Source organism: Chelonia mydas, chromosome 2 (assembly GCF_015237465.2).
Source record: "Chelonia mydas isolate rCheMyd1 chromosome 2, rCheMyd1.pri.v2, whole genome shotgun sequence".
NCBI lineage: Eukaryota > Metazoa > Chordata > Testudines > Cheloniidae > Chelonia > Chelonia mydas.
Genome location: NC_057850.1, coordinates 184,842,096 through 184,867,925, shown reverse-complemented (window position 1 = coordinate 184,867,925; position 25,830 = coordinate 184,842,096). Strand labels below are relative to the sequence as shown.

Genomic DNA, 25,830 nt, shown 5'->3' with positions numbered 1-25,830 from the left:
TAGATATTCAGGCCTATCTGTAAAGGCCTATACTCTAAGAATTTAGGTGTATTCTTATCACTTAGCTCGTTATAGAGGTATAAAAGAAAGAATCAAAATCACAGTCTGCCGGTGTAAGGTCCTTCTCTTACTGTGACAGTCTGAGGCCCTGTGCTTAGGCTAAGATCTTTGGCTTAGCAACAGAGGCAGCCATAAGCCGGGAAGCGACCGGTCACATCCTCACATTCCAAACTAGTCACATTGAAATAAGGTGCTATTGGGCTGTTAGGAATACAATCCTGTCCTGATAATGCCTATCACCTACAGAGAAAGGGAAGTGCCTAGAAGATGTAAAAGGAAACTTAGTTTGATAGCATCCTGTCTGGCAAGAACTCACTTATCAATAGCTGGGATGTGAAATCCTCATTTCTGTGTTTGTTCTATCACTGTAGTCCCCATTTCCCCATTGTTTGTCTGTATAATCTCTGTCTGGTTCTGTGATTGTTCCTGTCTGCTGTATAATTAATTTTGCTGGGTGTAAACTAATTAAGGTGGTGGGATAGAATTGGTTACATAATCATGTTACAATGTTAGGATTGGTTAGTTAAATTTCAGTAAAATGATTGGTTAAGGTATAGCTAAGCAGAACTCAAGTTTTACTATATAGTCTAAAGAAAAGGAGTACTTGTGGCACCTTAGAGACTAACCAGTTTATTTGAGCATGAGCTTTCGTGAGCTACAGCTCACTTCATCGGATGCATAGCATATCGTGGAAACTGCAGAAGACATTATATACACACAGAGACCATGAAACAAAACTTCCTCCCACCTCACTCCCCCGCTGGCAACAGCTTATCTAAAGTGATCCTCAAGTAGAGCCATTTCCAGCACAAATCCAGGTTTTCTCACCCTTTCCCCCCCCCCCCAACACATACAAACTCACTCTCCTGCTGGCAACAGCCCATCCCCCTTTGAAACCCCTCTTTATAATGCGCATGATAATCAAGGTGGGTCACCTCCAGCACTAATCCAGGTTTTCTCACCCCCCCCCACGGGGTGTGGGGGGGGTGAGAAAACCTGGATTAGTGCTGGAGGTGACCCACCTTGATTATCATGCGCATTATAAAGAGGGGTTTCAAAGGGGGATGGGCTGTTGCCAGCAGGAGAGTGAGTTTGTATGTGTTGGGGGGGGGGGAAGGGTGAGAAAACCTGGATTTGTGCTGGAAATGGCTCTACTTGAGGATCACTTTAGATAAGCTGTTGCCAGCGGGGGAGTGAGGTGGGAGGAAGTTTTGTTTCATGGTCTCTGTGTGTATATAATGTCTTCTGCAGTTTCCACGATATGCTATGCATCCGATGAAGTGAGCTGTAGCTCACGAAAGCTCATGCTCAAATAAACTGGTTAGTCTCTAAGGTGCCACAAGTACTCCTTTTCTTTTTACGAATACAGACTAACACAGCTGTTACTCTGAAAACTATATAGTCTGCAGTCAGTCAGGAAGTGGATGGGTGTGGGTGTGTGTGTGTGGGGAAATGGGAACAGGGAACGGGGGTGGGGAAATTGGAATCATGTTTTGCTAAAGGGGGAAATGGGAACAGGGAATGGGGGTGGGGAAATTGGAATCATGTTTGGCTAAGGGCAGGAATGGGAACAGGGACACAGGTGTAAGGCTCTGTGGTGTCAGAGCTGGGAAGGGGGACACTAAGGAAGGAAACTGGAATCATGCTTGCTGGAAGTTCACCCCAATAAACATTGAATTGTTTGCACCTTTGGACTTTGGGTATTGTTGCTCTCTGTTCATGCGAGAAGGACCAGGGAAGTAAGTGGGTGAAGGAATAAGCCCCCTAACACACACAATGCCCTCCCCCTCCCCCCAGTTAAAATGCTGAGGGTTGTTGATGTTTCACCCATATTTGGAACAATGGTTCATTAAGACAAGATTAAAAGAACTGACCTACTCACGTTGACACTCTGTAGACCTCTCCCTATTACATTATTGTCAACCCTCTCTCTCCACCGCTGCTGTATCCAGCCCCACTTTATGGATTACGTTCTCCATAACACATGCAACAGACTCCAAGATTGGATTTGAACCCTATAATACTGATCAGTCCACAGCATGTTTAGAGATGAATTAGGCTTTTTCCTATTTGCTATTGATTTTAAACAATGACAGCAGCCAGCCAGTCAGAACAGGATATTGAGGGGGAAAAAATCAGTGCCAACAACCATAACATAACAGGACCCAATGATATTGTTTGAAAGGGTTTATCAATATTATAAAATGGTTTGAAATTCATTTAGTGTGTGGCGCCTCTAGCTCTTTGGGAAAAGCAGTTTTAATTCATTAATTTTTCAAGGATCAATGCAGTCATTCATATAGAAGATGCAATATGTAAAACAAAGCGTCAAGAACTGTGAAAAGTATTCCGATAACATAAGCCTCTGAGTTTCATGCCATACTGGAAACAATATAACTTGAAAGATCAAGTGGAACACTCCGATACAAAAGAATGACTAAACTAGGCCCCCTACGGATTACAGAAGGATTTTAAACAGTTAGTAGAAGAAAGCTAACAAGATTGCTGCATGGGATAATTTTACAGCACTCTGAGCCAGCAGGAATAAAATGGCATTCACGTCCCACAAAGTACATTATTCAGCCCATTAATGAATTCAATTACTTCATTCTGAAGAGAGCACAGGCCAGATTTTTAGTGGTATTTAGGTGCCTAAATATATAGGCAGGCGCCTATCTTCATTTTTAGATGCCTAAATACCGTTAAAAATCTGGTCCTATGTCTTTTGCAGCATAAGAGTAGTCTTCAGTCTATTGCTCCACTATTCTTACACAGACTATTTCTATTAAATAGAATTTAAATTAATTCAGGTGTAATCATGGATCTTTTAGCCTTTTTCCAACTTGAGAGCAGTGGCTGAAAGTGGATTAATCATCTTCAAGTGCATAATCCTGTTAATGACAAATAGTATTAAAAGTATATGTGAAGTAGTGACAACTATTATCAAGCAGCAAGATCCTTAATAAAATGTGTGTGTGTGGTGGGAGGAGTAGTGGGGTCGGGGGGGTACTACATCCCAAAATAATATTTGCTCAGATTCATGCCATACAGGGACGCAAACATCTGCTTGACGGCAGCTGCAGCTGTTCTCCAGGGATGCTGCTCGCTACGACAAAAGGCAAAGTGATAAAGTGCAATAGTTTATTTTCTTTCTTTCTTTCTTTAACATTTCTGTACTTAAACTACCCAGTTTTCTGGGGACAAGCTTAGGGCCTAATCCTGAAAACAGTTATGCATGTGGGGGGGCTGGTTCTGATGGGTCATGAAACCAGAGAGCTATCTGGGAGTTTTTCTATACCAACTTCATTAGTTCATAAACATTAAGAATAGAGCTGGGCAAATGTTTTGACTGAAATGTTTTGGCAAAAAATGCAGATTCGGTGACTCCAAAACATTTCATGAATTCATATCAACCTTGCCAAATTGTTTCGGCAAAAGGTTTGTTTTTTTTTTTTCAAAATGAAATTTTTCAATTCAAAATGACTTTTCGTTTAAAAATTCCTTTCATTTTTATCTTTTAAAAATTTGAAAATGTTTAAAAATGCTCAAAATCAAAACAAAACTTTTTGGTTTGGGGAGAATAAAAAGTTTGGTTTGGCCCAAAACAATTTTTTTTTAAACTTTTCGATTTGCCATAAATGTTGAAAAAATTCAATTTCTGTTAATCTCCGAAATATTTCTCCCCCTACCACACACACCAGATTTTTCAGAATTGCCAGAGAACTGAAAACTCCATTATTCACTGAGCTCTAATTAAGAACATTACATGCACATATGAGCATAGTTACTTTGAGCAATCAAGTGGCAGCAGAGATGTGAAAAATACAGCCACTGCTGAGAGTAGAGCAGGGCTTCAACGGGGACAAATCATGGTGGGTGAGTTTGAAGTGGCACTTCTTTTTAAAGACTGAAATCTTTCTCTGGTATCTCAGCTTGCATTTGAAAAAAAATATGTATTGTCCTTATGGTTATGGAGAACATTCTCACAATCTGAACCAAGTGTAACTGATGCAAAGATATCTGCCTGAGTTAACAGAAAGCCTGAAACAATTGCCTGAAATTGAGAGATGTGCTCTGCCTAACTGGAGAGTTAACACAGATACCCGAAGATGATAATTTAATTGTTAACATTACTAATCATTTCACTGCTTAACGAAGCAGTGAGACAGGAGAAGGACAATCATATGAAGATCCACTGAGAGCGATGTTTCATTCTGGTCGCATTGGTGAGTGGTGATTGGGAAAGTAGTACCACTTTCTTTCACCTCAGTCAGACAGAAATACCAGAGGGTAGAAGCAGAACCCACAGGAGCCCCTAAGCTCTGCCCCTTGTCCTGACCAGCAGAAACCTGTTCTGCTCTGGCAACAACTATGGAGCCTGATGATATCTTCTCTCGCTCTAGCAGCACTGTTCCTCCCTCACTAGGGTTGACTGCAGACCCAGGCAGAACCTGCTGCATTGGCTGCACTCAGTTCACATTTTCAAGCTTTTCTTTGCAATCATGAGGGTTAGAAACATAATTTTTTTAAACAAAAGCTAAGACTTTGATGTCAAAATCTGACACTGGAAACCAGAGCCTGGTGTACCTATACCTTAATCCAGGCCAGCCCATGGGTATATCTGAACTCCACTGAGGGGAAGCCAAGCCTGAGGAACCCAGCCGACTGTGACTGACTTCTCAAGTAAGTGAAGCTTGGCTTGTGAGAAGAGAGGGGGACCCTTCGAGCCCCGGATTAGAATGGGTGTAAATACACCTATTTTGATTTAGTTTCAACTACCATACCAACCCTCCCTCCATTTTTTTAAGATACTCATCTCTACCTCAAAGTAAATTCCTTTGGGGATGAAATTTTCCAGACTTGGTCTCCTCCCAACCCTGAATTATTCTGGAAAGCTTTAGTCCAGAAAGTTCAGCTATATGTTTAAATTCTGATTAGAAATACATTCCGATTAGAAATTTTGCACTCAGGTAACTAAAACTTGGACTGGAGCTAGAAACATCAAATTTGGCTTGTTTGGTGTTATGGGTTCTATTCTTAAACAAGCTCAAAATGGGCTCTAAATCAAGGAACTTTCATGCTTTCATGCGTCAGGGTTTGTGCATTGCTGCAAAAAGCACCCTATAAAAATTATGAATATGTTTCTTCTTCAAGATACATTTATTGAAAATATCTTGGGATTCTCACTACAGCACAGTGTAAAATCTTGACAGGAACTGGCATCTGTTTGTCTGTAGTGACTTTTGCAACTGACAGAGTTCTATTATTAAATGTTAGTTTTGCACATTAAATTTAGGGCTTGTCTACATGGCAAGCCAGGGTGTGAAACTACAGTGCACCAGTTTTCCGTGCAGTAAGGTCCTGTGAGGGCCCTGCTACAGCACAGTGAAAGTTCCAGAATGCGGCTCAGCGTTCAACTGCTACTTCAAAGCAGCAGTGCTCAGCCACACTCTGGGACTTTTGCTGTGCTGTATCAGCACCCACACGGGATGTCACTACACAGCAAGCTAGTGCGCTGTAGATTCACACCCCAGCTTGCTGTGCAGTAACTTGCCTTGTAGACAAGCCCTTAGAAATGAAGTAATATTTGCTGGAAAACTTAACTGGTGTAGTACAGCACAGTACATCCCACATATGTAAGCTGTAAAAGAAATTTCAGTTTGTATGATCTTTTATATATTAGGGGATCTAAAGAGAGGGCATATTTTAAGGCAATGTTAACAAGTAGGCAGAATTCAACTTGACCTTTTAACATTAACCTTTAGAATTTCCTAACTTTTAAAGCTTAATCTCTCAATGTAGCATTGTATTAATGTGCCACTAATTTTTGCATGGAATATATGTATTAACATGGTGCAATTAATATTGGATTGCAAGGACACTTCAGAGGAAGTGAAGAAAAAACATGACATTGAAAGGCCATTTCAGAGTGGAGAGCCTGGCTCAACAGCTCAGATCAGATATGCTGCTGCCTCTGAAGGAAGAAAAGATTTTAAATATTATTTTTTAAAATCTGTAACCATCAGGAAGACTGCTGCTGTTTTATTTGAAAGGGCTACTGTTAAGAGTGGGGAGAAAAAAAAAAACTTTGAAGTAAATGTCTCTATTTAGCATACTGACTTTTCCCTAATTGCACACAGCAACGTGTTGCTCTCTCTTATACTTCCCTACAAATAGCCTAATAATCTGAAAGGTACGCTGAATGTATCAACACTTAGCCTTCAAGCTACAAATAGTGATTCCATGCCAATATGTTACTGCTTGAGAGATTCACCTGTAGGCAGACAGAATGATCTTGTCAGCACATTGGAACTAACACTCCTACTTTTGTTAAAAGTTCAGTGGGATCATTCATGATTCTAAGTGGTCAGAGCCTAATAGGCTGCATCTCATTGCCCTCATCACTGTGTGGGGATATTGGTTCAGTGCTGAATCATGAAGAAGAATGCTGCCAGCCTCACTTCCTGAAGTACTTGGATTTTCCAAGTCTTCCATCCAAGGCCCAACATTGCTTTTGGTATATGACATGTGACAAGATCACATCTGATGGTAATATGGTTGCAGGCAGTGCTTAATTAGTGCCATGGCTTGCCAGGGCTGAGCCCCAGCACCTCTAGGCTTGGGAGTTCATAGCCCTGGCACGTTTAGGCTTGCTGCATCAGTTATGAATGTAAAAACATTGCTTGGGCCCCAACACCTAATTGCTTGATCCCTGGCACCTTTCATTACAAATTAAGCACTGGTTGCAGGCTTAGAAGTTTCTGAGTATCTCTGAAGAAAGAGATACCCACTTTTGTCTGGTTAGAGCAAGTAGTGTGTTGCCTTCCCAAATGAGCTAAATCATCATCTATCATCTTTGACTAACATGATTCCTATAGATCTTGCTTTTGGAAGGTTTAGTTTACACATATACACAGGTTTAGTGCACATATAAAAAAAGTGCAGGTTTAGTGCACATATAAAAGATAACCTAACACAGATTCAGGTAATGGTTAATTTCTTTTTGGTCAAACTCTACCTGGAACAAAAGAATGAAACATGGCACATTTATGAAAAAAACTTAAGTCTTTTAGACTATGTATAAGAACCCAAAGCCTATCCTATGTTTCATATAACATCTCCTATTTGTGATGGGAAAGAAACTGAATTGATAGACAGGAACAAAAAATCATAATGTTTTATGCACCCATTAAATTGCAGTGTAGCAACAAATTCATGTCTAAGTTAGCTGAAGAACAGCAGCCACCCCATTATCATCCTACAAAATACAGTAATTACAGAAAACTGCTAAGTGCTGGAGTAAATGGGGTATGTAGAATCCCTGTTGCAAGATTTTCAATCCTGGTCTCATATTTAGCTCCATTTGGGTGTCAATTCCACTGCTAATCTCGTATTTGTAAAAGAGTTGATGAATTATGCAAAATTTAAAAACAAACAGCCCAGCTATGTTATCAGAAACTTCAAGGCTACATTTCTGTGGTCAGATTCCATGTTATTATTATTTTTTCTTGGTTACCATTAACAGTAAAATTACACCACAACCAAGCCAGCTGTGTGTTATTTATAGAGGCAGAATCATTATAAGGACTTGTTTTTGCGAATGGCGGCAGCAATGAGGTTTTTGCATTTTAAAACCAATTAAGAAAGAAAAAAAAATGTAATACATTATTTTCTATATTTCTTTTTCCTCTCTATAAACAGCTCCTTTTCTTTGACTGAGGCCACAAAATGCCCTCAAAAGCACTGCCAAAAAGAACATGGTTTATCGTGCATTTAAAGATCCTAATTACCCATCCATCCCTGTTAATCTCCCCAAACTACAAATCTACACATATTTGTTTTATAAAACCAATGAGAAACCTTTCCTTCCTCTGGAACCTTTCTTTTATATCTTGCCACACATTTATAGGGCCAAATACTCCACTGTGCTGTGCAGCTGAGGAGAAGGGGGGAAGAAGGGAGGTGGCTCCTCTTTTCTGATCCTGGGACCAAAATAACCCCGGTATAATTTAGAGCAGCCACAAGGCTACTGTAAATTCTAACAGATTTAGCTGTCCCATTAGGCCCATTTTGAAAGTTCCTGCCACTTGGTGTAGTCTTGACCGTTCGAAAAGAAACACATTTGCTCTCTCAGAAGTATTTTTTATGACTCCCACAAAAGAAGTCATGTTTGTCAGGGATGATATAGCAGTATCCAAAGCAGGGAAATCAACCCAATCCTCCCTCGAGTTTGGTGGTGGATTTTTATCAAGGGGCTCCTGAGAGTCACCTCCAGCACATTGCAGATGGTAAAGGCTAAGATTTTGTCATGGATATTTTTAGTCAAAGTCATGGACAGGTCACTGGCAATAAAGAAAAATTCACAGAAGCCTGTGATCTGTCCCTGACTTTGACTAAAAATATCTGTGATATAATGGGAAGGGGCTAGGCAGCAGCCAGATGACTGGGAGGTCCGGGGCCCCCACCACCTGAAGGGACTCAGAATTCCAGTGTCCCCCTTCCCACCCCTCAGCGGTGGGAGCTGCGGGGGTCCACCTGCCCCACTATCATGGCCAGGGAGCTGCGGGGATCCCCCTGGCCCGCGGCAGCTGGAAGTTGCAAGGTACCCCCGCTGTCCATGGTGGCTCAGAGCTTGGGGGCCCGCTGCCTCATGCGACAGGAGTATCTCACAGCTCCGTGCCACTGCAGGAGGCAGCGGGACCCTGCAGTTCCCAGCTGCCGGGGCTGAAGTCAGAGAGGTCTTTGGAAGTCACGGATTCCGCGACAAAATCGTAGTCTTATTGATGGTGCTTGTAGATAAAACTGCCTGTAATCAGAGACAAGGTGGGTGAGGTCATATCTTTTATTTGACCAACTTCTCTTGGGGAAAGAGAAAAGCTTTGGTGCTTACACAGAGCTCTTCTTCAGGTAATCATTTGGATTTTCCTGACAAACCGTTCCTTCTAGCATCCTTGAGATTCAAAGGATGCCTCTGTGATTCAAACTTCCTGACAGTAATCTTCAATTGCTTCTGCTTTTCCTGAACAACAACGAGGATGACAGGGAGGAATTCCTGGGGTGGGGAGGGTAGTGAAAGCAGTTGCTTCTTCTGTGGAAAGCAATAATGTTCCTGTTACAAGTTTAAGTGGAAGTGCTGCAAAGTGTAATCCAAACCAGAGCTTCACAAAGCTCCTTGCCAGCTCTCAGTGTAGGATATGTTACTCCTAACCACAAAATGTTCATTTACATTCAGCTTAGCTGGTGCATGATGACTTAACAAGTCTAAGACAGTCCTTAGTACTCTTATCAGGAATAAAGCTGGGATCCAATATACTTCAACCCTTCAGAGCAAAAAGCCCGCCATTTAGAAATAAACGCTGCCAGAAGCTGCTTGTGTCTCTTTTTACATAAGCATGCACTGGCACACATATGCATTGCTCATTTGGGACCTGATTCTGCCACCCTGACTCATGTTGGCCCCAATTCTGACAACATTTTTCCACCTACTTTACTATAAGAAAGCTAGCAGTCCCATTTACTCACCCATGTGAGCAAAGTTAAGTAGGTTCCTAAGTCTTTGCTGTATGTGCCATGTACTCATATGATTAATAGCTTACTCCCAAAGCAATTTCACTAATTTTAATGAGGCTACTTGAGCAATGCAGTACTGCTCAGTGTAAGCGTGGCAGAAGTGGGCCCTTAACTTAACTGGATCAAGCGTCGTAGTCTCGTATGTCCCAGGTGCACCTGAAGAAGGTTCAAATCAACAATGCCTCTCTGTATTAGTCCAGTATAAAGCACCAAAGTGGTGAAGGAGAATGAGTGAAATTCATCAGATATGATAAAATCAATGGGTCTTTCAGGAAAGCAATATATTTAGTACTGATACTAACAGAAGAGGGTAGGGGGGGAAAAGGAGGGAGACACCTACTTGTCCAAGAGTGCATTCCATGCCACCAAGAAAATCTGCGTCTTTCAGTCCATTGTGGTTGCTGCTAATGTCATGGACTTCAAACCGTAGCCGCTGAACCTCTTCAAAGTAGAAGTCCACTGTGAATAACTTGGAGAAGATTGGATTTATACAGGTTCGAATCACTTCTGTCCTGTCAACCTGCCAAAAAAAACCCCCAAAAAGTAAGAGAATTTGCCTCAGTGACTTCTTACTCTGTTAGTAATGGGCTCCAACATGAACCAAATTGAAAGCGAAATTAAAAAACAAAATTACACTCCACTTACGTGAATGAAGAATTTTTAAAAAGAGACAGTAGTTTAGATACAAAATGTGCTTGGCTTTTATTTTACAAAAAGGTTTAATAAGCTAATTGGCTGAGCTTGTGAGGCTTTACATGCAACTCAATGGCATTTCTCTGTCTGTCTGTCGGACTATCTGTCTTTTGTAACATAACTTTTGAATGTCACGTCCAATCATATCCTGGTATGAGGGGAATGGGAGCACGTAGAACTCCGGTGGGTGGGGGACATTTGGGGACCCTGGTATGGGGGAAGGTGGGAATGGGGATACACAGAGCCCCTACCATTGGGGCAGAAGAGTGTACTGTAGGGCATAAGGGGACATAGGAATGAGGGTGCACAAAGAGCCACCGGGGAAGAGATGGGCGGGCTCATGAATGGGAGACAGAGGAAACGGAGGGCACATAGGATTCCCTGACATGGGGAGACTGGAGTTGCATGGAGTCCCTTAACTCGAGGGGGATGGGTGTGTGGCACACAGGGAGCTTCTGGGGGAGAACGGAGGGATGAAAGGAGCCTTTGGCGAGTGCAATAAGCTAGGCCTATACCAGCTACAGAGCATGCGACCCCCTAATGTTAATAGCAGAGTTCTCATGTGAAAACAGGAGTGAGGTAGATTTAAGAAATTTCCTATATTCTTGGAAACCCAAAGACGACACATTACTATATATCGTTTCTGGTTTTATAAGACAGTTTCCAAAAAACACTTAGGCCACCATTGAACTAGGTGTAGTTTTAAGAAATAACGCAAACCCAGTACCAGAGAGCTCACAGTATAAGTTCTAGGCAATATTCAATGAGTGAATAAACAGATACAGGAAAGGGGACAGGGGGACAACCTAACGATAGAGAGAGATGCATTGCACCTGTGAGGAGTCACAGTGCTCTCAGTAGTCAAACTCAGAAATGCAGGAGAACATGAAATTGACTAGACACAGTGAGTGAAAGAGAGCAGTGCATGCTGAATGAAATGCAACAAATTAACAAACAGCACAGTGAAAAGTAAATTAAGGTCTATACTCTATAGACATCTTCACTGCAACTCCATTGTCGTTAATGGAACTACACCCAGGATGAAGTTGCTTTTCTATCCACTGGTCAGGACTTTCAAAAAGATATCATTTTTATCTTTGCAGCGTTCCTTTAACCTTGAACTTTGTTACTTCACTGGGTGGCTTTATATTCATAGGCTTTTTTAAAGAATAAAAGGAAGGGGGACTGAGTCTAATGGGTATGTTATCACCTTTACCCCTTTCTTCCTAACCTTGTGCTCTCATGTAACAAAGATAACAAGAACAATACTGACTGCTGCTCTTCACCAACCACTGCGTAACTTTTAACTCTCTCTCTCTCACACACGCTCACACCAACTGGCAAAATTAAACACCTGATCTCAGCAGAGAGGCCATGGGCTGTAAAGATGCATAATAAAATTCATACTTGGAGAGCGTGATGAAACCTAGAGACCGGGCATCCAGGAAGTAGTCCCTTCAGACCACACTGAGAATATTGGTGAAGTATGAAGTAACCTACACTACTGCTACCTAGACCAACTGTTCTGTAGATAGTTAAAGGATTACAGTATCCAGTGCTATCAGCTTAGCATTTGCAAAGCAGCAAAGTCACAAAGAAAAATTAAATGGGTGGGGGAAAGAGGAAAGCTTTTAAAGGTATTCATTTGGAATTACTTGTATGAGTAGGGGCTGGGAGAATCAGGCTCTTGGAGAGTAATATATAAAATGTATTCATGTTTTTCTCACTAGTAAATCACATACTGAGAGTATCTGAGGGATGCTCATGCCTCTGCCCCATTCCCTAAAATTGTGCAAGAAACTCTATCAGATCAAAATGTATTGCTGTGTCTTCATAAGAGTGCTCAGAAAGTACTTTACACACACCTACAAATACAGTACCTGGTTTCTAATCTTAGAAGTTGTTTTTGCTGCTTTTCATTCTGCTGCATTATTGGTTACACTGCAAGCAATGGAACAATTTCTATTTTCCACACACTTTGTCCTAGTCCCGAAAAAAACGAATAATTCTGTAAGACTAAAGGAACCAATTCGAAAATGAGGTAGACATGGGCATGTCAGTCACTCATTAGACAACAGAAGTGACAGATTCTCTCTCTTAGGGAAGAGAGATGGGTTCCTTTGTCTAATCCTTGGTGAACAACATCGGTAATGGGCAAAAAGGCAAATGCTTGCTTAAGCTCCCAGAGAGAAAATGCCATAATAGCTCAAGAAGTGGCAATCAATAAAGACATGAAAAGAGTACAGTAAATCAAAAGCATGAAGAATAAAAAAAGTGAGGAGTGTGACAGACGTGGCAATTTCTTGCAATATCCTGGACAAACCTTACTGATTTAAGTTTAAGTATTTTAGGAGTTCATTGTATTAAAAATGCAAATGTTTACATATGATTGAGGGATTGTATGTAACGTGTAGGGAGGAGACCTGACTAATATAGACCCTGGGAAGTGGTATGAGTTTTTAAGGAGTCTTTTAAATGATATGCCAGACAAAGTGAACTTGTAGTTGAGTGTGTTTCCTAGGAAATACTTGGGAGGAGGGGAATGCAAATTCTCATCTCTGGACCCAACCTTTTGAAGCTCTGCCCCGAGCAGAAACCCATTGTTTGCTGATCACCTGTTCCCAAGATCAAAGGCCCAAACTGTATAAAGCAGCAATTGAGGGTTCTGGTTCTGAGCAAACGATGTTATGAATTTGTAGCCATAGAAAAAACCCTTTTGGGGTTTGGGTTATCTTTGGTATGCTTATTAGCATGTGTGTAGGTTCTTTTATTGCTTTAATGTGTTTTCATTGTAATGATTTCACCTTACGCATACATGAGCTTGCTTAGGAAAAAGCTGTGTGGTACCTTACAGCTGTGGGCAATTACGCTGTTCATAGCTTCTGAGGAGAATGCAAAGCAGGCCTGTTTAGGTAGTATGCCTTTCTGGAGAATTCACAGCGTAGGCAGGGAGCTGTGCAGCCTGGAAATATCCCAATCAGGAGTGAGAGAAGTGCGCGTCTCTGTCCAAGAGAGGTGATGGCTGAGAGCCAGAAGCCTAAGAGTGGGTGCCCTTGCTGGACCACAGAGGAGGAACACAAGTGCAGCTGCCCTGAACCATGACAAGGAGTCTATGGTAACACAGATTTATTTTAATGCTCTGAATGATTTGTGCTCATGAAAGGTGCCAGATTAACAGCTCTGGAGATAGAAATCATTTAATTAATTTATTTATTTATCAAACAGTTGCACCACTACTAATCCCACTGCAATATCCTCACATGGCCCTACCAATGTACCTTGCAGTACTACAGAGAGTACAGCAGTGTACTACCACCACTAGAGGAGAGAGGCTCAGTCTCCTCATCCATTTCATTCTTGATCTCTTTGCTTAGACCAGTGGCTCTCCACCTTTCCAGACTACTGTACCCCTTTCAGGAGTCAGATTTGTCTTGCCTATCCCCAAGTTTCACCTCACTTAAAAACTATTTGCTTACAATATCATATATAAAAATACAAAAGTATCACAGCACAGTTACTGAAAAATTGCTTACTTTCTCATTTTCATCATATAATTAGAAAATAAATCAATTGGACTATAAATATTGTATTTACATTTCAGCGTATAGTATACAGAGCAATGTAAACAAGTCGTCTGTATGAAATTTTAGTTTGTACTAACTTCGCTAATGCATTTTATGTAGCCTGTTGTAAAACTAGGCAAATATCTAGAAGAGTTGATGTACCCCCTGGAAGACCTGTGTGTGCTCCCAGGGTATATGTATACCTGGTTGAGAACCACTGGCTTAGATTGCCAAAGAATGATGGTGCAAACCATTTTATGCACACTGTCCCCTAATCACTGCACAGAGAGAGACCACCAAATCTCTTCACACAGGCTATCAAGCAGTCTTTAGATTGCAGTAACTTTCAGTCTCAACTCACTGCCAAAAGGATCTGAATTCAAATGACTCACATAGTGGCAAAAGGCTCCATCTCTGAGGCTGTCAGTCAGTTCAATGACATGAATTTGACCTAATGTTCGAAGTAGAGAAACTCACAACTAGAGCTGGGCGAATAACTGCTTTTTTTTTTTTTTTTTGATTCACTGGCAGTTGTGAAAAAACAAACGGTTTGACCCAAACCAAATCCAAAAATTCAAAATAAAATAAAAATTAAAAAATCAGCAATTTGAAAAAAGTTGTCAAAATTGTTAGTTTCTAGACTGTTTTTAACATGAAAGCAAAGTAAATGAAAGGCCTTGATCCACAAAATGGTAGCAGCGAAAGGAGGAAGAGCTGGAGAAGCCTTCCTTATAAACTTTTGCCCAGTGAATGCCTGGGTCAGGCATTCACCCAGGATGTGGGAGACCCAGGTTAGACTCCCTAACCCTTTGCCTGACGTGGACAAGGAATTTGAAGATGGCAGTCCCATACTGCAGGAGAGGGCCCTAACCACTGGGTTATGGGATATCCTGGTGTAGGGCTCTCTCAGTCTCTCCTGCTAAAGCTCTTCCACTGTGTATAAATAATTAAATAGTCCTTGGAGCAGTGACATGAAAAGATTTGTGTCTCTCACCTCTAAGGGGAGTGTCCTAACCACTGGGATACAGAGTCATTCTAATGCTCTCTCTCTGGCCCAATGAATATTCAAGTAAGTGAAACACCTTTTACAGGAGAGAGTGAGAAAAAGCCACCCCAGGCTATCCTGTAACTGAGGGGTTGGGATACTCTTCTACCATGTAGGAGAGACCGAAGTTCAAATCCCTACCGACGGGATTGAAAAAGACGAGTGCACTAACCACTGAGCTAAAGCCTATAAAGGGAGAAACAACCTTCTGCATTTGGTAAATGGTGCCTAAATTCGGGGGGAGGAGGGAGGGAATGGCCAAAACTAGGTGAATTTGTGTTACATTCACATATAGTTTTCGGTGGACCAAAACTCTACTCACAACCAATCATCTGGGTTTCTTCTGAACTGAAAGTGATCCAATCCGCTTGCAGATGAATGGTCCTTTCGCACAACCGTGCGCCGACTCAGTGAAAACATCCAAAACATCTTTAAACCCTTTCCTTCACCCAAAGTTTTCTTTAATTTAATCTACTAAACCAATTCCTTGTAAATTTCATAAATTATCCATCAAGTTAATGGCAAGCACACTGCTTAACAAATTGACCATTTCAAAGGGCCTCTTTCAGGAGTATGTAAGACCTCTGCAGCTAGAATCTAAGAAATCTTCCTTGGCACTCTCTCATCAGCACTATTATGCAGCCACAGGGATAGTTCCCTTTCCTTGTGTAGGTGCAGAAAGCAGCAGGATTTAGGCCTAAGTGTTCAAGGGCAGAGCTAAAAAGAGACTGTTTAAGGGAGTGCACTGCATGCAAATGGAGGGATGTGGCTGGAGAGAGACAATAAGAATCCAAGTGTCATTTGTGAAAGGAAAACATCTGCTTTTTCAGGCCTGTGATTGACTGAAATCCTTCCCTTGACATATATTGTATTATAATAAAGCCCATTTTTCTGAATTTCCCAAGCTTTCCATGTTATTGAGATAATACATCATGCCAGCATGTCAGAATATTGCATTATGCAAAAAATCTATATGGAGAGAAGCAATGTCAATAACACCACAAGCTATATAATTCTTCATGAGCTGCCAGCTCCTCTCGGCAGTCAGCACTTTACAATAGCATCAACCCCATTAGTCTAACTTGTCTCTGGTTTAACTTTGTCAGCATATTTCACAATTATGCTGCACCTTGCTTGGAAAGGCCCGCAGTGTCCCTCAGCTCAGAAACAGCATTCTTCGTCACTTCCTGACTGACTGTTGTGTAACTGTACACGATTAGACAGCAGCTGCGTTCCACGCTAGAGAAACAGTGATGGGTGAAGTGATTCAAGTATATATATATTCCAATCACTTTGGGATCCTTTGGCATGAAAGGTGCTATATAAATGCAAGATTGTCATTAACTATAGCCGTTGGGGAATCTATTCTTTTCCAAGTGAAGTATCCTAGCAGGTAGGTTTAATTTCAAAATATGAAAGTTCTTTTAATGATTGCGCAACCCATAGGAAAATGTGAGGGAAACTGGTTTACAGGCTCTCATAGGTGTCCCAGCTTTTAGCTGGTATCACTAAAGAGGCCATTTTCCTAGAACATGGCAGTGTCCATCAGGAGACTCAGGGTAAGGCTTACTTGTTTTAGTCTGCCATAGCTCACCACAATACCTGTCGGCCCTGCTGAATTCAGGTGCTGGGGCATTTGGCAACACACTCTGGGAGGGAGTTTGGGTGCAGGAGGGAACTCAAGGCTGGGGCAGGGGATTGGGGTATGAGAGGGGGTTCGGGGTGGTGCTGACCTCAGGTGGCTCCTGGGAAGTGGTGACATTTCCCTTCGACTCCTAGGCAGAGGGATGGCCAGGGGGGCTTAGCGTGCTGCCCCTGCCCGCAGGTGCCACCCAATCTCAGCTCCCATTAGCTGCGGTTCCTGGCCAGTGGGAGCTGTGGAGCCGGCGCTCGGGGCGGCGCCTGAGGGACGGGGCAGCGCTCAGAGCTCCCCTGGCCGCCCCTTCGCCTAGGAGCCGGACATGCCAGCCACTTGCTGAGAGCTATGCAGAGACAGGCAGGAAGCCTGCCAGCCCTGCTGCGCTGCCAACCAGACTTAAAGGCCCAGTCAGCATTGCTGACCGGAGCCGCCAGGGTCCCTTTTAGAGCGGTAGTTCCAGTCATAAACTGGACACCCAACAACCCTACTTCTTAAAGATACCACCAATAATAGGGTCATGCCTGTGGCCTTAAGATTTGTTGGACCCCAACACTTGTGCCACCTGCTATTTTGGGCTACTATCAAGCAAGACATTGCATGTGAAACAATGTATAAGAGTGGGATGAATTTTCAAAAGAAATTAATGGCAGCTATATGCGTGCTTGATCCATGTCAGCAGTTCTGCCTGTTGCTAAAATTTATCTCAAAGAAAACAATGCTACAGCTAGTAGCACAATCACTAAACCCAGTCTGTCACATGTTCGGGATTAACTGCTCATTGTATTCCTCTCAGTCTCTGAGTGCAATCGCACTAGCTGACCCTCTCTGACTGGGTCTTGGGATACAGCACTGTGTGTACCAACCCTGATTGCTCAGCAAGCCCAACTAAATTAGGGTGCCCTGCAAGACATCCCTATGCACTTCTATTTTATCTAAAGCTTCGATAGGCCTACTTTATCCCATGTACCCCAACCTTGGGGGGGGGGGGGCGGTAACCTGCAGTCTCTGGCTCCCTCTCTCCCCTGCTCTTAAACTGCTGACAAGTTTCTAACCCCCTCAAAGTTCCTTTGAGCACCACTACCAGGTCTACTCCGGGATGGACTTCCAAAGAGTTCTCTCTGCATTGTTCTTTAATTATCAGTGAATGTGCAGCAATCAGAAGCATTTGTCCACTTTCCTGTCTACTTGCAAACCAGTCCTGGAGGAATTAACCTCTGTGTAATCATATAGCAACCAACGTAAACACAGATGAACATATCATATTAGTAAAACAATACAGGCATCTCCCACATCCTTCATATGAAATCCTGAGAAGTAGCAAGCATATGAAAGAGAATTGTTGTGATAAGAATTAGATCAGTTCAATGGGGAAAGAATGCTATGCTGCTGGTTCCTGCTAGAGACAGATTTCCCTTTAAATTTGTACTTTGCTTTAAAATTTAAAATGATTTTTTTTAATATAAATGTTTCTTTCCATAATTTTGCTTATATAGCTTTGCACTCACTGCTCTCAGCCAGAAACAGAAAAGGAAGGGCAAAGGAGCTGGTTAGAGGGGGATCTTTCATCTCCTCCACAATTAACAGCTGGAAATGAAAGCCAATTCAAGCAAGAGAAACCAACAAGACCTGGTTCAGACAGCTGGCACTGATGACTAACATCCCAGACCCTAATATGATTATAGATACAGTTTTTTCTAAGTGCCCCTGGGCTTGGGGAGCTGGATAGCTGAGGGGATTACTTAAGAAGTGAAGCTTTTCACCTGTAGGTCATGCATTAAAATTTCACACAAGTTAGTTGCAGGTAAACATCACTAGGGACAGCTGTTTGATGGCTGTGTGTTTTCCATTCAGTCCCTACTAAGCATGTATCCATGTCACTAACAAACTCACCATTATCTCAGTTGGCACTAACTGGCACCTTTGTTGGTAGTCTCGCAGAGAGGCCAAGAGATGAATGTCTGTAGTATCTGAACTGCCTTCTTACCCCTACGGAAGAGTCTTCAAGGTTTAAAGCATTTACTTATACCTTTTAAAAAATAATGCCAGTGGCAGGGGGGAGTTGTAAACATGCAAATCCCATTCAGAAAAGACAGAATGTGAGCACTGGCCCTATAGCGTGCTCTTTGGAAACTTTATCAGTCTGTATCTTTTCAGCAAGATGCAGTCCGTTAGTTAAACACATTTTTCTCAATATATTTTACAGACGAGAATAAAATAAAGGGCTAAGTTTTCACTGAAAGCCATTCTAGAAATATTGATTCAATCAGGCAAATCACATTTGTCAGGGGCGATGATAAAATGTATGGGGATGAAGAGGTGGTATTATTTTTAGATCATTTGAATTTTAACAAGACTGAAACTTTTCCTGATACAGTAGCTTATGCAAAATTCTGATACAAGTGTAAAGCAATTTACACTTCGCTTGGTGGTTCATGAGTATGTTTTTTTTTATTAACAGTGCTTTCACACCACTTCATCTCTATTCCACAAATGAAGAGTCATTGAAAAGGTTACCCTACTGTATAGCTCTTGTTTTCATGTTAATAGATGTTTGGAAATAGTGAAGAGGAGCAAATATGCCTTTAACTCTTTCGTAGCCTAAAGATTGCAAAGCAGCACATAGCAAGCCTGTTATTACTACCACAAAAGCTGTGGGCTGTAGACAGGCTGGAAATGAACTGTTCACTGTGAATGACCTCAAAATATCTACAGGTAATTTATTTTACTTATTTAATATTTATACTAAATACCACCCAAAGGTACAAGTCAGAATAAGGACACCCCACCGTACTAAGCATTGTACAAGCATATGGGAAAGCACTGTCCATGCCCCAAATATACAAGACATACAGTGGAGTGAGAGTAAAGATGTATAATTCTTTCACTTTCTGAGTGTTCGAAATAGGGTCTTGATTTACAGAAAGTGCTGAGCAGCTACCATCTGAAAATCTTTATGGTGTCTCAAGTTAGGCACCCAAAAATTGAGGCACCAAACTGGCTAGTTGCTTGAAAATGTATGCCTAAGTTTTCAACCTGGATACGAGGACGGTTAGGCTGCATGTACCCTACACCTTTGTAACCAAGTCCGGGGACAACCAGGTCCCCAGACTCCATTGTCGCTGCTAGGATACATGGGACCTTAATTTCACTTGACAAACTGCTCAATCACTCAGTTAAAGAAAAATAACCACCACATTCATCTGAGCATAAACCTCTCTTCCGTCCAGTCCATGTTTTCACCATCTCTTCTCCAGCAGAGCTCAGAATGTTAAATGTAACTATGAAATATTACATACATTCCCATATTACACGTACACATTTCTAGAAGAGGCTATTACTAGTATCTTGCAAAGAAAAAAAAACATGTACTTTTCACTCTGCAGTCCATTTAATCAGCCTCTGCTGGGAAGACCTGAACTTATGCTGAGCTGATGCTCTAGCATAATCATTAGTTGCCTGATAATCTAAAGAGAAGTAGTGCCTTTCAACAGTATTCAACTGTTCTGTAACTATCTCATCATAAAGAAAAGGAGTACTTGTGGCACCTTAGAGACTAACCAATTTATTTGAGCATGAGCTTTCGTGAGCTACAGCTCACTTCATCGGATGCATACTGTGGAAACTGCAGAAGACATTATATACACAGAGACCATGAAACAATACCTCCTCCCACCCCACTCTCCTGCTGGTAATAGCTTATCTAAAGTGATCATCAAGTTGGGCCATTTCCACCACAAATCCAGGTTTTCTCACCCTCTGCCCCCCCCAAACCTGGATTTGTGGTGGAAATGGCCCAACTTGATGATCACTTTAGATAAGCTATTACCAGCAGGAGAGTGGGGTGGGAGGAGGTATTGTTTCATGGTCTCTGTGTGTATATAATGTCTTCTGCAGTTTCCACAGTATGCATCCGATGAAGTGAGCTGTAGCTCACGAAAGCTCATGCTCAAATAAATTGGTTAGTCTCTAAGGTGCCACAAGTACTCCTTTTCTTTTTGCGAATACAGACTAACACGGCTGTTACTCTGAAACCTATCTCATCATAGTTGGCTAGAATATCCAAGGTAGCTGCTGTAAGAAGCATTACACTTCATTACAACATAAGAGCAATAGATGGGGGGAAAATCTGGCTTTATGCAGTTCTAATATAAAGCGAAGGATCTGAAATGAAGACGTGAGAAACCATTTTTTTGTGCCTTTTGCCTTGCTCAGAAACAACATTTTGGATTTTTTTTTATTGTTTTATGCGCATGATATTTCCATTTTTCACAGGTAACACAAAAGTTTCTATTGACTTGCCACTATTGTTGTGAGTCCGACTCAGCTTAGATATTTCTACAGCCTTGTCAATATTTTTGTGAGATTTCTGCTCAGTGAAAATGCCACAGATTTCCTTTTTAACATCTTTACTAGCAGAAAAGGTCTACTTCGTGGACCCCATTCTTACAGTCAAGCCTTGTCTCATCTTTATTATCATTTTTTCTGTCAATCTATTACGACTCTAAGGGTGACATTCTGGCCCTATTGGAGTCATTAGGAGTTTTGCAGTGGACTTGAATAGGGCCAGAGTTTCATCCTAAGAATTTAAATAACCCTAACATTTCCTTTTCCATTAGCATCAGATTCATAACATTACCTCACACATTCAGTCACCTACAACTATTTCTCTGCAAGTTACATGGCTGATTCTCTTTTGCCACTTCGCACTGTGGGAATAAGTTCATTGGGCTATGTAATACTCCTAGCAAGTTACAAGTACCTTATCAAATCCACTTCATCAGAAAACCAAATACAGAACAAGAGCAGGCTTTCAACTACCTTCCAGAAATTGTTTTAATTATTAAATATTTAATAGTTATTATATAGCTAGCACTTAGAAGCCACAACTGAGATCAGTCCCCATTGTGTTAAACATGTGGGAAAAAGCTACTAATACTATGGTGATGGGGGATTATGTATGTAGCTATATAGATCAATGGATGCGATCATGCTTCCATCAGACCTTGTGCGTCCTTTCTGCATTGACTATCACATGGCCAGTCCAGATGACAAAGAGACAATGTTGCTAGGCTGGAGAAAACAGCGGAGTTTATAATAGCTCCCTAGAATGATGGAGCTAATATAAACCTTTTGTCCACCTTTTCTCACTCTGATTCACAATCTGGGGTTTAGCTGGATCTTTAGTTGCTTCTTCATGTCCAGATTGCATCAATGGCTAAGAGGAGAGCTGAGTCCACAGCAAACCCAGTAAACACACATAACTCATCTTATAACCGGATTCTAAAATTGTACAGGTCAAGATTTTTTTAAAGGATCTAGTGATATTTTGACTAATGCTGACCGTGACACTTTAAAGAGGCCTGACCTTCAGAGGGAAGAGGTTCAGCACTTTCTGAAATCAGACTCTTTAAAGGTATCTCAATCTGGGCACCCCAAAGAACTAGTCACTTTTGAAATCTTGGCCATAGTACACTGGGTATCAGAGATATCTTTCTTTTTAACCTTGACTATCTTTTCGTGCCGTAGCAGCACTTGATGGCAGGATGGAATATTGATTCTCACATCATGCTCACTTGGCACCTGAAGATGTATTTTGTTCAGGTAGTTTCCAATAAAATGTCTGTACTAGGCACTGTGCACTGTGATCCTGGGGCCATTCTCTTTCAATACTTACAGCTAACAAAATACCTTCCAGGCATCTATAAACAAACAAACAAAAAAAGGGGGGAGGGGGAGGAGAAGATAGAAAATAGTGCCCCTAGTTACACTTGTGTAACCCCACTGAACCAGTCCAGGTGTGACTGAGGGCAGAATATGTCCCAGTGTGTTATGCCTCCAGCACAGACAGATGCAGATACAATCTCATCAGTAACACGATCAAGGAAATGATCAGAGAACCAAGGAGATTGTGGAACAGTCCTTCAAACACAGCAAAGATTTTAATCTGCTTGCTTTTATTCCAGTCCATACAGTGGCTAAAAATTATCATTCCCTCCAAAGCAGGGGTTTGTGGTGGTAGACAGAGGCTACCTCTAAATCCCAGGACTATTTGAATAAAATGAAGGCATTCCTTGCAAGAGAAGAGCAAAACTAAAAAAATAGTGGTGCATGCAGATTAGATGTGCGTATACATAAGTGTGTTAATTTAATGCTCATTTTGTCGTCTTCTTCTAAGTTTCTACAGTAGTGGTATTATTTGGTGGGGTTCCCACCCTGCTTTGAAGAGTCCAAACAAATCCCAACAAATCCAAACTTAACCACTTCCCAGGGTTTTCTGAATAATACCAATAACAAAAATATAAACCTATGTCTAAATTCTCCCACAAAATTTGGATGTTCCTGTGGCTTTCCCAGAGGCCCTTCCTCATGCCAGCCCTTAGTTTCCTCTGCTCCAGAGAGAAGATCCAAATCCACTTTGATTCTCATTGAAGCTCACAAGATCTGCCTGTCAGTGTGAGTCAGCAGTATTTATTTTGCATCTTTTTGCAGTTATTCTAGCACTGGAGGACCTTAGAGTGACTCAGGGTAACACCAACAGACCCCGGTTGTCGGCAGGCAGGATCGAACTTGGGAGCTAAATCCATGAGCCTCTATTGCATGAGCTAAAAGCCCTATGGCTCTTAGCTAAGGTTGTAGAGCAGACTCATTAATCTCTCTGAGTGGTCTCGGTGCCACTAGATGGGACAGAACATCACACTCAGGAGGTGTGTGGGTTACATCAGCAGAGAAACTTCTAACTTCTTATGCAGTCTTGGGAGCTACCTAGCAGTAACACTTAAAGTGCCTTTCAGCACAGTTGTTGTTGTAATTATGCATTACTTTATTTTTGAGTCAGCTGAAATATATTGTATCAAATCTTTCCGAACCTTTCCCCCACCAGAAAAAAAGATCTTTTTAAAACTAAGGGCTTAGAGGGCAAATCTGTCTGGTAACCTGCACATCCCAGAGAATTTGTTCATGGAATATACTGTAAATTATCCCAGGTTCCTATCTTGAACAGTTAAGATGAACTGAGAAAACTATAGCAAATTACAACAACGCAACTGGCATGTGATGTGTGAATGGTGCCTGCTTGAATGGATTATAGTTCAAGTGGAGTGTCATATGTAACTTATTCTAGTTCTTTGTTAGCGAAGCCATTGTGAGCTGATGGAGAGTGTAAGAATAGGGATCAGTAGGCATTTCTATGATAGTTACATGCTGTGATTTCAGTCTTGGGGGAAATTTTTCAAAGGTGCGTAAGGGCACCTAACTGCCCTTTGTACCTTTGAAAAATCTCTTCCTTCTCCATCCACAGCTGTTTTAAACTGTCCCAACTCCACTGATTTCTCTGACAACTACAACTTACCCCAGCTATGGGTCTGTCCCTCTGTGTTAGTACCTGTGTTAAATTGATGAGCAGGCCATGGGTGAACTAGATGTTTCAAAAAGACTGAGCTGAGTGTTGGTGCCGGTAATAAAAGTACTGTACCTTCTTTTCCACCAGCCTACCTCCTGGGTGCTCATTAAACACTGCAGGAGAGGAGCAATGATTATGATACCATGCCATAGAGTGTTCAGACAGGACTTGTAATTGGGTCAAAGTGCCTTAATGAACTTTAGTAATATAGTTAAGTAAATGTCTAAAATTATAAAATTGATATCAGTGGCAATTGTGGGTGCACATCGCAGGATTGGGCCCATAGTGTTCTCATAAAAAGTCTACATTGAATCTGGTTGATGCTATGAGCAACACATTTTTTCAGCATGGTTTAGAGAATGCCTTTCCAAAGCCTCTTAATGAATTCTGATCCCACTATAAGTCTTGTATAAATATGTCACCATAATCACTCTGTGGCAGGAGTGTCAAAAATGCCACTCCCTGTATAAGTAATGAGCACTCAGAAGGCAGAATGATGGACAGAAAGCACAGTAGTTTTATTAACTGCATAAGCACTCTCCTCAGATGGAGTCTGATTAGGCTTCTGGAAATGTCTAGCTCACATTGGGTATGCTTAGAAACCTCACACAGGCTTTACCGAAGGCAGTTCCACGCTAAAATTACATCATTCATTTGCACAATCATTGGGACACCAGTGAAAGCCGAGGATGCTCATCAACTTGCAGGATAAGGGTTTCTGACCCCACCCCGCCTTGCCTGTAATTTCTTCAGTTGGGTCTATCTGTCTTTCATCTAATACTCTTGGATGCCCCCTCAGGTTGCATGAATTATACAACCCCCAAACCAAGTGCTTAGGATTGATGCTAGTCTTTATATACATAACAATCTTTTAAATGAAGATCATATGTTCAAACACAACACTTAGTATTGCTTTTTTTTTTTGACAATTTGATGCGTCAGGCTTCAATCCAATATCCCCTCAGTTTATATTCTCTCTCCACCCTGCTTGTTTTTATGACGCATTGATTCTTTGCGGGAGACAAGTGTGGCATCTCGTGGCATGCTTCCAGATGGTGATCTGGAGGTATAATGTATTGCACTGCATAGCTTCATGTTCTGTTAGCCACAATAACAAATTAGCAGCACAGTCATGGACAGGATTTGCAATCCAGGGCACAGCTCTATCCTAGGCAGACATTTGTGGGTTCTTTTTAAATAGGGTATTTTAATCTATAGTCTTTCCCAAGACTTAAGAAAGCTCCCTGGGGCTGCAGTTCTTGATTGACAGAGCTTTCAATTTCACATTATAATACTTGCAGTCAATGGTAGTAGGAGAGAGGTCATTTTGCTGTTTATTTCTGTGTCAAAGGGGGCAGAATTTTATCAGAGAATAACTACACAGACTAATTTTTTTTTCACCAACATATTATCAATTTACTATTTTCCGACAAGCTGAATATTTTAAGATACGGGTCTAACACAGAGGCACACTAACGTCCAAATGAAAAAGTCACAGGATGCTTTGTGTACCCAGCATTAAGCTCTTAAAGGGGAAGAAAATTCCAGCTCAGATGCAGACTTGCTCCAGTTGGACTCTCCAGGGTTTGGCTTGATTTTTTACTTTTTTAAAAACTCTACTTTCACCTTGCTATTTGTTGAGTCACTACATAATCCATATTCCTACTGGAAACAAGAAAACAAGGTCACCCAGCTGGTCTTAGAAACAGGATTAGAAGTGTGCCAGATGCTTGGAAGCGTCTCTTTTCCAGAGTCCATCATCAAGGAATCGCAGTTGTACAGCCAGAGTAATGCACTTGCAGTTAAGGGTATGTCTTCGTTGCAGAGTCATCTCAGGTGACTGGCACCCAGGTTAGCCTAC

At 41.6% G+C, this 25,830-nt stretch overlaps 1 protein-coding gene across 5 annotated transcripts in view; it reads right to left on the bottom strand.

Moving 5' to 3' along the window:
• The window catches only part of CPNE4 (copine 4), a 325,458-nt gene that overhangs the window by 127,161 nt on the left and 172,467 nt on the right, over window positions 1-25,830 (bottom strand). For all 5 annotated transcript variants that reach the window (XM_043540815.1, XM_007064303.4, XM_037890311.2 and 2 more), the window contains one exon: window positions 9,971-10,150. In XM_043540815.1, coding sequence (XP_043396750.1) covers window positions 9,971-10,150 — 180 coding nt within the window. The remainder of the gene's footprint in view (window positions 1-9,970; window positions 10,151-25,830) is intronic.